Source organism: Pan paniscus, chromosome 10 (assembly GCF_029289425.2).
Source record: "Pan paniscus chromosome 10, NHGRI_mPanPan1-v2.0_pri, whole genome shotgun sequence".
NCBI classification, from domain to species: Eukaryota; Metazoa; Chordata; class Mammalia; order Primates; family Hominidae; genus Pan; species Pan paniscus.
In genome coordinates, this window is record NC_073259.2 from 41,413,565 (window position 1) to 41,425,005 (window position 11,441).

At 49.3% G+C, this 11,441-nt stretch overlaps 1 protein-coding gene across 1 annotated transcript; it reads left to right on the plus strand.

Moving 5' to 3' along the window:
* The first annotated feature begins 1,825 nt into the window (after nt 1-1,825).
* KRT76 (keratin 76) lies at nt 1,826-11,012 on the plus strand. Its single transcript, XM_003831052.4, has 9 exons — nt 1,826-2,479; nt 3,569-3,783; nt 5,527-5,587; nt 6,291-6,386; nt 6,912-7,076; nt 7,174-7,299; nt 7,951-8,171; nt 9,587-9,621; nt 10,060-11,012. Exons 1-9 carry the CDS (start codon nt 1,880-1,882, stop codon nt 10,452-10,454), a joined length of 1,914 nt encoding a protein of 637 aa, XP_003831100.3. The 5' UTR covers nt 1,826-1,879; the 3' UTR covers nt 10,455-11,012.
* The last annotated feature ends 429 nt before the right edge of the window (nt 11,013-11,441 follow it).

Consider the following 11,441-nt stretch of genomic DNA (forward strand, 5'->3'; position numbering starts at 1 on the left):
CCATTCTTAGCCCCATTTTACAATTGGTAAAGCAGACATATAAAAGTTAAGTAACTTGTCCAAGGCCTAAAAGTTGGTGGATAGTGGATCTGGGATCTGACGCCAGACAAGCTGCAGAGCAGAGAGCTGAGAATTAGCTGCAAAGATCTTGAAGTCGCTCAACTCAAGGTGGTTCCAAGGTTCTCAGACCAATCCTCTCCCCTAGACTGGACTGTTCAGAAACCAGAAACTCAGAAAGACAGAGTGCCCACTGCCAGTTTGGCTGGAATTCTGGAGATAGACCCCCCACCAATTTCTCAGGGAGTCTAGAATCAGTGCCACCTGCTCCTGTCATGTGTGAAATTTCCTATGCAGACGACAACCTGAGGATTTGGTCTTGCCCTGTGTGGTGTGTTTGGGTGTGGAGGTGGGTTGGATGGGGTTTGGGGTCTGCTGAGCTCTTGGCAGTGACAGCAGTAACTCATCATGTGTCATTCGTTCTGCCATCAGGGGTCCTCCATCCTCCTATTCCTGGCCCATATGGAGTAGCCATGGTCTAGACCAGGGTTTCCCAGACTTTCTGCATTATAAGAATGACCTGGAGGGCTTGTTAAAAATGCAAACTCTCAAGCCTTTCCTCTGAAGATTTTCATTCATAGGGCTGGGGTGGGAGCTGGTTTTGGGTATTTGCATTCTTAGACATCAGTCATCAGTCAGTTAACACGTTTGTGCCGTGCTTACCCTATGCTAGGAGCTGGACATTTAGGATAATTTAGAATGGGCAGGACTCAAGCCTTGCCCTCAAGAAGCTCAGGGACCGGAGGGGTATGGACAAGTAAGCAGGTAAGTATACTTTATGTCAGGGCCACGATGGGAAAAGTACAGGGTATGGTGGGAAGACAAGGAGGGGCATCTGACCCAGACCAGGGAGTAAAGCAGGGAGGGGATCCCCTCCAGAAGATCTGAGTTGGGGCCTAGACACAAGATACACTGTCCTCCTAAGATGAATGGGGTCCTTGAGCCGACTCTACCAGCCAGCTGGAGGGTTACCAGATTCTGTCTCCTCTTGCTTCTGGGTCCAGAAATTGCCTGCTGTCAGTCTAGGATGGTGGGGGGAGGGCTTGGTCTGAGGCTCTCCACAGTGCATGCCCCCTCTTCTTCCCAAACCTCATACTTGTTTGCTCCCTGTTCCAGGAGCTAGACGTGTTTACCTCCACTGTAATTTCTTCCCCATAAGTAGCATTTCTCAGCCCAAACTCCAGGTTTGCTGAGATGGATGCCTTTGGCTGAGGTGCTGGCAGAGCAGACTCTATGGGTCTGGGCCCCTCTCACTTCCGCTCCCACTCCAGGCCCTCTGAAGAGTTGGGAACAGGTGACATGCCACTAGAAGAAAAGGCCTAATGATGGGAGAGACGGGCGCAGCCACTGCGGGAGCCTGTGGACACTGTGGTGCTGCAGGGAGGGACCCAGCCCACTCGGAAGAGGTTGCCTGGTCCTCACCCCTGTGTCAGGGAGCTCATGGCTCCGGATCACCTGGTGTCTAAAGCTGCTTCCTCCTGCTGGATCAGGTGCTGCTTGGGTTCCCTGAAACCCTTGAGGACAGCACACAAAGGGAGGGAGGAGAGCTCCAGCATTTTGTCAACTGAGGCAAGTTTAGGTGATTAAGCTAAGAAAGCAAAGCCACTCTGGCCCAGAGGATTATCTTTGAGGTGTGTTGGGAACCAAGAAGTAACTTAATGCCTACGAGGCAAACCAAACCCAAGATGATTCTCAACTAATTGCTCGCCTCTCCTTTTGCCAAGCCAAACTCCCTGTTATATAAAGGCCAGTCTCCTCTCTTGTCCCCATCCCTCTCAGCTCTTGCTAAGTGATCACTAGCTCACCTCCAAGCTCTCTCACTATGAACAGACAAGTTTGCAAGAAATCCTTCAGTGGCAGGAGCCAGGGTTTCTCTGGCCGCTCTGCTGTGGTCTCTGGCAGCAGCAGGATGAGCTGTGTGGCCCACTCTGGGGGAGCTGGTGGAGGGGCCTGTGGCTTCAGGAGCGGAGCAGGCAGCTTTGGCAGTCGCAGCCTCTACAACCTGGGCAGCAACAAGAGCATCTCCATCAGCGTGGCAGCTGGCGGCTCCCGGGCTGGAGGCTTTGGGGGAGGGCGGAGCAGCTGTGGCTTTGCAGGTGGCTATGGAGGTGGCTTTGGGGGCAGCTATGGTGGTGGCTTTGGTGGTGGCAGAGGAGTAGGTAGTGGTTTTGGAGGGGCTGGTGGCTTTGGTGGAGCTGGTGGCTTTGGTGGTCCTGGTGTATTTGGTGGGCCTGGCAGCTTTGGTGGTCCTGGTGGCTTTGGCCCTGGGGGCTTTCCTGGGGGAATTCAGGAAGTGATTGTAAACCAGAGTCTCCTGCAGCCCCTCAATGTGGAGATCGACCCCCAGATTGGGCAAGTAAAGGCCCAGGAGCGGGAACAGATCAAGACCCTCAACAACAAGTTTGCCTCCTTCATCGACAAGGTGAGGACAAGGCCAAGAGGTGCTGTGGAGGGTTTGGGGTGCCCAGGGGTTGGTGTAGAAAGATGCCATGGGGACTTGTGAGACACAGGGCAGGGGTGCTTGGCTCTTGTCCTGGTGCTGTCTTGGTCCCTACAGGACAGTGATCATGCCTCTTTCACTTTTTGGGCCTTCTTTTTCCAGCTGTGAAATGGGGGGAAGAATTCCTGGTCCTGGTTTCCTGCTAAGAATGAGATGAGGGTAAATGAAGTGGGGGTCCAAACATGCTCTTAGTTTTTTGAAGAATGAGCCATTTTAGTCATGAAATTATTGCAGTTACTATAATTGCTCCTGAAAAGCAATTGCTTGATAATCCAAAGTAGCTGGTAATCAAAAACTTGTGTTAGCACAGATCTTGGGGCTGCATCTAAATGAGGTGTATTGGCAGCTGCCTTACCTTCCAAATGATGCTGTGCTTCAGCCAATAATTAAATTGAGCTGTCCATGCTGGGGCAGAGGAGGGTGTTCTGGGTCTGTGTGGGACTGAGCCCAAGATCTGAAGTGAATTCTAGGTCAGCTGCAAGCTGAATAACTGAAAGGAGGTCTTCCTATGTGAAACTTCTAAAGAAATGTTAGACCTCAATGACTGTTTTCACTGCCTTCATGGAGCTGAAAAAAGCTTACATCTAAAAAACAATGACAAACTTTATTTGTGCTTACCTCCTTTAGTGGTATTCTGAAGGATCCCTATAGACCCAGGACAGTCCTGGATTTGATTCTTAGCTTTGTCACTCAGTAGACTTGTCACTTTGGGAAACTTAAACTCTTTGAATCTCGGTTTCCTTATCTACAAAATGGGGATCACAGCAACTCCTTTATAGGTGGTTGTCAGGATTAAATGTGATGGAAATACATGAAAATAACAGGTAAGGCATAATCACTCAACAAATTCTAGCTCTCCCTTTTCTAAATCTTCATCCTTCCCAAATTAAAAAACATGGGAAATTGTAGATTGAAGAACTGGGTTCCTTCTCCACACTTCTACATTTGGGATGGGCAGCCCCACATGCCCAACTCAAGAGGCTGACTCCTTTTCTCCCCTCTTTGATGCAGGTGCGGTTCCTGGAACAGCAGAACAAGGTCCTGGAGACCAAGTGGGAACTGCTCCAGCAGCAGACCACAGGCTCAGGGCCCAGCAGCCTGGAGCCTTGTTTTGAATCCTACATCAGCTTCCTACGCAAGCAGCTAGATTCACTTCTAGGGGAGAGGGGGAACCTGGAGGGAGAGCTGAAAAGCATGCAGGACCTGGTGGAAGCCTTCAAAAAGAAGTGAGGGCTCCTCCTGGGAAGTTTCCCCTTCTGGGGAATTAGCAGGGAGGTGTGGTCCTAATTTGGGATTTCAACTGTTCCCAATTGTGCCTTCAGTCAATACTCTGGGATGGATTTATTGAGTGAAGCATGACAAAGCAGAAGGGGGTGAAAGGGTGGGGACTGAGACTCCCATGTGGCTATGACACAGATTTCAGGCTCCAGATGGGCCCCCTCCTATTCCAGCCCAGAGGGACAAAAGAGTCCTCCCAGAGTTTAGAATCCTTTAGGATGGGGAGTCCGCCCCACTTGACTGGACACAGGAATCACTTTGGATGCTTGTCAACAATGCGTATTCCTGTATTCCAGTCTTAGGTATTCTGAATCATAGGTGTGGACAGGCCCCAGGAGTGTGAGTGCTCCCCTAGCTCCTGGGGATTCTAGGCAGATGTCCAGGGCTGCACTTGGTAAAGGCCTTTATCAGTGTGTCCCGTCCAATCTCCTGTTCTGTAGCTTTGGTTTGCCTCCTCCTCCACGTTCCAAGTTGCAGTCCATAACCGCTGAGGTCTGCAAGGAGCAAACTGGGCCTCTCAAGGTGGGAGGGAGCTCCCGACTTCCCCAGGGATCAGAACCCACAGGGATGGGCACACCTGCTCTGCAGAGGCCCTATTCCTATTCAACCACACAAACGTGGTGGCCACCCACTCTGTGGCAGGCTGTGTGCTGGGCTCTGGGAATCCAGTGGCAACCCAGATTCATATTCCCAAAAGAGATCCAGAGACCTCTTTTCTCCTAGAGGAAAAAAAGAGGTCCTGCCCAGAGACCTCTTTTCTCCTAGAATCAGTCCAATTCCTCAAGCTTTATGAAATACAAACTCTTGGTAGTAGATTTTAGTCCTTAACAGGCAGGAATCCCACAACTTTGATGCATTCAGAAGATATGAATTCTTTCTTAACTGAAATTCCTATAAGAAGTAACTGTAATGAAGGAAAACAGAAACTGAGGAAATAGGCAGAAATGCCCAATGAGAGCAAACATTTCACTGGGTTCCATATGCACACATTGTGCTTTGCAAAGTCAATCAAAGAGCCTAGGCAAGTGGTCAGGCTCCTTGAAGTTTGCCCTCTCACTGACTGCCCATACCTCTGCCCATCACTGGATTTAGAGGGAAGAGGGCCAGGCAGTGCCCTGAGCTCTGAGAGGTCTCTGGACAGGACCAGCTACATGATTTTCAGGCCTCAGTGCAAAATGATAATGCAGGAACCTAGTTACAAAATTATTAAGAATTTCAATCATGCCTGTAATCCCAGTACTTTGGGAGGCTGAGGAGGGAGAATCACTTGAGCCCAACAGTTCGAGACCAGCCTGGGCAACAAAGTGAGACCTTGCCTCTACTAAAAATTAAAAAATTGGCTGGACGTGGTGGTGCATGCCTCCAGTCCCAGCTACTTGGGAGTCTGAGGCAGGAGGATTGCTTGAGCCTAAGGGGTTGAGGCCACAGTGAGCCATGTTTGTGCCACTGCACTCCAGCCTAGGTGACAGGGTGAAACCTTGTCTCAGAAAAAAAAAAAAAAAGAAAGAATGTCAATATGGTGCCAGCATTGAGCTAAGTGTGAGGACCCTGAGCCCAGGGTCCCGTGTAACTGCACGTGCCCATGAAGCTCGTCCTGTCTCTGCACAGGTGAGGAGAGTGCCTGGAATCCTCACCTCTCTTTTTTACTTCTGAAATGCCAGTGTTCAAATGTGTGCCTCTTCTTGTTCCAGGTATGAAGATGAAATCAACAAACGCACTGCAGCAGAGAATGAGTTTGTGGGGCTCAAGAAGGTAGGTGAGCCTGGACCAGCATATCCAGGTTTCCTTTCTGGGAGCTGCCCCCGTGGAGAGAGTGCACAGCCAGCTGTTCTGGGGCACAGGGACCTTATATTGTGTGTGGGATTGACACTTTTCCTTACATTTTTGGAAATGAAATGTTTCATGAAGGAAGCTGCTCTAAGTATATTACCATGGAAAGGTATGTTAAAATGTTACTGTGACTAATGGGCTGATTAGCAATGCGAACTAATAATGAGCGCTTTATGTGTAAGATTAATCAAGATTTTCAGCCTGCAAATGTACTCCAGATGCTATTAAAAACAATCAGCAAATACTTGTAGCATATTTAAACCAGTCATCGTAAAAGTGAAGTAGTGAGGATACCCTAATTTCTGTTCAGGAGGGTGGGATTTCTGGTACTATACAACCAAAGTCACATACATATTAGGTAAATATGATTTTTCTACCCTAAAATCAGATGGTTACTCTGTGCCTTATGGTTTGTATTTTGTTAAAGTATTGGGGCTTGATATGTCAAGCAAGGAAAAGGAAGAAAGCCATTTTGATCTTCCTTATTTTAAAAGGGAAGATGAGAAGTCACAATTAGGAGGAGAGCTGGGGGCGGAACAAAGATGAGACATGAGGGCTTAGGAAAGAGCCACTGGGTGGGAGGGGAACAGAGGGTCATTCTCTGGGTTTCTGACCTCCTCTGCAGGATGTGGATGCGGCTTTCATGAGCAAGGTGGAGCTGCAGGCCAAAGTGGACAGCCTGACAGATGAAGTCAGCTTCCTGAGGACCCTCTATGAGATGGTGATTCCTTGGTTTGCAAGCTGCAGAACCTTCCTGTCTGATTCTTCCCAAGCATAACTTTAGGGGACAGCCAAACAGCACAACACTCACAAAACCAGCAATGGGGCTCAGGACTCAGCTCCACCCCACCTGGGAAATGTTAACTGAGCTCCTTCAGTCTGCATAGACCTGGCCCACAGGTCCTCAGGCCATTTTGCTCTGCACCTTCTCTCTGGCTTCTATACCCATGTCATAGTTGGCTTCTTCATAATACTCCTCCCTGCTGGGGGCCCATGGAAACTTACACAATAAGACTCATTGGCTGATACTTTCAGGCTGACAGCCTAATTATATTTGCATATTTTGCATATTTCCTTTAGCCTTGTTGTCTAACATCCTTTAGGCTGTAGCCAGGCCTAAAATGTGAGCTTATTTTTCCAACTGATCCACCTCTAGCCCCATCCTTGGGATATCTCCGCTAGTAGAGGATTCCCAGCATCCCCTGGTCCAGGCGATGGTAAGAGTAACTATCCATGTTCCCTGCAGGAGCTGTCCCAGATGCAAAGCCATGCCAGCGACACGTCAGTGGTTCTGTCCATGGACAACAACCGCTGCCTGGACCTGGACAGCATCATTGCCGAGGTCCGCGCCCAGTATGAGGAGATTGCCCAGAGGAGCAAGGCTGAAGCTGAGGCCCTGTACCAGACCAAGGTGGGAACCCTCCCTGTGTCCTTGGATCCTGATGACCTTCACTGAGAATGTGCCAACACTTTGCAAAAGCCACGTTGATTGGTTTTTCCTCTGTCAGCTTGGGGAGCTGCAGACCACAGCTGGCAGGCATGGGGATGACCTGAGGAACACCAAGAGTGAGATCATGGAGCTCAACAGGATGATCCAGAGGCTACGGGCTGAGATTGAAAATGTCAAGAAGCAGGTGGGGCTGGGTTTAACGGAGAGATCCCAGAGGTCTTCTGGGCCCCGGAGAGAAGCAGCATAAGCTCTGCTCCTCTGCTACATGCTCTCTCCATCCTTTCATGGTGTCACATGTGGGATAGCGCAGTGTCTGGGAAACTCTGTTCTCCCAGATGTTTCTGTTGGAGGTTGAACTTCTTGGAATGCTCACTCAAGAAAGATGTTTGTTTATTCTAGTTTGCCTAACAAATCTTGCAACTGCAGTTCTGGACTTAAACACTCAGATGTCAGCAGGATCTGCCCTTAGTGAAGCTGTTTCTCACACATTTCACATAACCTTGATGGCTGCTCTGTATCATTGGAATGAAGTGATTAGGCAAGAGAGTTTTTAACAGTCTTGCAAAAAAGATTAGGGACTAACCAGACCACTACTACCTGTAACAGCATAGGAAAGCAAATTAGTGCTCCCTTTCTTGATGAGCCACAAGTTGATTTCAATGGGACAAAGATGAATTAACCAACTGCAAAACTGACTTCTTTTCTCTGAGCATGCTCCATTGGGATTTCTAAGGAAAGGGAGGAAGGGATGCAGGATGTGGGGGAAGAGATCTACTCCTAGTAAAGATCAAGTGTTTGTTTCCGGGTCACTATGCTAATTGATTTTCTACCTCAGAATGCCAACCTGCAGACGGCAATTGCAGAGGCTGAGCAGCGTGGAGAGATGGCCCTCAAGGACGCCAATGCCAAGCTCCAAGACTTGCAGGCTGCCCTGCAGAAGGCTAAGGATGACCTGGCTCGGCTCCTGCGTGACTACCAGGAGCTGATGAACGTCAAGCTGGCCCTGGATGTGGAGATTGCCACCTACCGCAAGCTGCTGGAGGGAGAGGAGTGCAGGTGAGGGGCCATGGGATCACCATTCTCCAGATATGGTTTTAGAGTGACCTTTGATAATGTGGAAAGGGGGCAAGATGATAAGGAGAGGAACACTAAGACAAAGGGCAAGGAGTGTCTTGAATGACAGAGTCAAGGGTTCAAGCCCCACTATTTTATGTCCATCAAGATCATCCAACTCTCAAATGTTTAATGGACATCAATATCATGTTACATATCTCTATTGATCTTCACTATGTGCAATGTATTAGGAAAGTTCTTTGGCATTATGACAAGTGATAGACCAGTGCTGTCCACTGGAACTTTTTGAGATGATGAAAATTTTCTATTCTTGTGCTGTCTAATACAGTAGCCATTGGCCACTTGAGCCCTGGAAATGTGGCTAGTGCAACCGAGAAACACAGTTTTACATTTAATTTAATTTTAATTAACTTAAATAGCATCATGTGGCTACTGGCTACCATACTGGAAAGCTCAATATAGACAGTCCTACAAGCCCCACCCCTGAAGCTGAGTCCATATGGGGAGACGGTTGATACATCCATGCTCTTGGAAAATAATACAGCATTAAGCAGCAGATAAAGTCTTAGCAAGTGGTTATCAAATGCTAAAGGAGTGTCAAGAATTGAGAGATCTTTCTGCTGAGTTTCTGCCCAATGCATCATGTGCTCAGGGAGTAGCTAACCCTCTGTCCTTGGGTAGCTCCCAATCTGATGGAGGAAGCAGAACCCAAGTATGAGAAGGAAAGTGAGAGTGAAGGTGATGTCAAGTGTACTAGGAGTCATGGGATGAGGAGGGAATGGTCAACACCAGTGGGCACACATTGGCAAGATATGCAGACCCATTCCATATCTTCTCAGATATGTGGACGTGCCTGCTCCATTAACAAGAATAAGACACAGGAAGATGGACAGTGTAGGTGGTACATTTCAAATCCATCCTGCGTTGAGTTTCAGCCCCTCCCATATTTTCTCCACCCTGAACAACCCCAATCATGTCACCACCACCCCAGGAGGGCCCAATGTGGAAGCCTTCTTGGAAAGGCAGAATTGGAAATAAAAAATCCAGGGCTGGGTAGAGAAGAATGAAAGGGCATGCTAAGGTGGGAAGATGGTCTTAGCAGGGGATGAGAAGTGGAGACAGGCCAATCAAGGCAGAGCTGGGCATCAAGTAGTTTGCCTAGAGAAGATAATCTCTAAGGGCTAAGGGGAAAAGTGTGGGAATTCTCACCTCTTGAAGCAGCCCCCTTTTCTGGGGAGATATGGTCATGGAAACAGACTTGGAATAGGCTTTCTTCTTGCAGGAGCTTGACCCCTAGTGGGGCAAATGGGAGGGCGTGGCTCCCAAAGTTGTGAACTCTCAACTCTTTGGTTATTGACTCATTACAGAAAGAATTCACCTCTCCTATTCCTTTTCAGGATGTCTGGAGAATGTCAGAGTGCCGTGTGCATTTGTAAGTAGCCCATTCAAAAAACCCTCTTCCTGGGTTGTAAAAGGGCAGCTAGAAACAACCTCACTGACTGACCTTCAGGCAAGAAGGCCTGTTCCATCCAAGGAAGTCAGGCCACCTGACAGCGTCTAGGATCTCAGGCCATGGCCACATGCTCTGCCCCTAGTGTAAGCTGACAACCTCTCAGGCCAAAGCTAAAGCCCCTCTGGTTTGGGGAGTGGCCTAGGTTGGAAAACCAGAAATTTCTGTAGATTTCTGGTTCCTGTTCTTGGGAGAAGGCACTAGAGGCCAGGCTCACTCTCATGGTTTGCAAACTGAGGCATTAGATAAGTTAGCATCTTTCTCGAAGTCACATGGCCAAGCAGGGTGGGGATGTAATACAGTCCTTGGCTTCCAGTTTCCCAGGCCCTTTGCCTGAATTGTGTGCCTGTTGTCTTGTAGCAGTGGTCAGCAATGTCACCAGCGCAAGTGGCAGCTCTGGCAGTAGCCGTGGAGTTTTTGGAGGGGTCAGTGGCAGTGGCAGTGGTGGCTACAAAGGTGGCAGCAGCAGCAGCAGCAGCGGCTATGGAGTCAGTGGCGGCAGCGGCAGTGGCTATGGAGGGGTCAGCAGTGGCAGCACTGGGGGCAGGGGTAGCAGCGGGAGCTACCAGAGCAGCAGTAGTGGGAGCAGGCTCGGCGGTGCAGGTGGCATCTCTGTGAGCCACAGTGGAATGGACTCCAGCTCTGGCAGCATCCAGACTTCTGGAGGCAGTGGCTACAAGTCTGGTGGTGGAGGCAGCACCAGTATCCGCTTCTCCCAGACCACGAGCTCAAGCCAGCATAGCTCCACCAAGTGATCTACTGTTCCAAATCTCTATAACCACCTGCTTCCCACTCAGCCTGCAATAGTGTTTCCCACTCTCTGCTTGGCATCAGTAGATGCATATGGGTCAACCACATTTTTCCTCAAGTTCCCTGGAGAAGAAGCTGAACTCCTGGTTTCTCCATCCCCATGACCTTCCCAGGGCCATGGAGGTCCTGCTGCTGGTCTGGGATGATGATGCCCCTGGAAACCTTCCTGAAATGGCCCCTTACTTTGGACAGCAACCCCTGAGCCCAAGCCAGTTTTGGCCTTCACAGCCTGGCCTGTTCCCACTCTGGCCCATCTCCCTTTCTTACTTGGAGTTGGTGATTTGAAGCCAGTCATCTCAGCACTGTCTGAGGAGGGCAGAGCCATGGGTTCAGTGCTGGAGGGTGCACGGTCAAGATCTCCAGACTGCTGGTTCCCAGGGAACCCTCCCTACATCTGGGCTTCAGATCCTGACTCCCTTCTGTCCCCTAATTCCCTGAGCTGTAGATCCTCTGGTGACGAGTATGTTGCACTTTCTTTTCTCAATAAATTGCACTGAATTTCACATTCTGGTGTTGATCTTTTATTCCAGGAGTCACAGAATAGATCATGACCCAAAAGTGATGAGAAATCAGGTGGGGGTGATGGTCTTCCAGGAATTTAAAAGTGGGTATAAAGGCCACTGAATAGTCTTGGCTTCTCCACCTATTTGGTTAGGTTCCCGTGATAGGTCTGCCCAGGAGTATGTTGTTTAGGGGAGACCTTCCCCACTCCCAAGAAAGTCATCCCATCCCTCCTCCAGCCTCTGAGCAGGCCTCTGCAATTCAGTCTTGGAAGAAGTGAGTTCTGCAGTTCATCAAGGAAACAGATTCCACTGGGACTTCAGTTCCTTTGTTCCATCCCCATCCCAGCCAGACACAGAAGCAATCCTCTTTCTGCAAACACAGCTCTTGGAATCTGAAGGGGTCAATACATAACATCTTCTTTTCCTTGC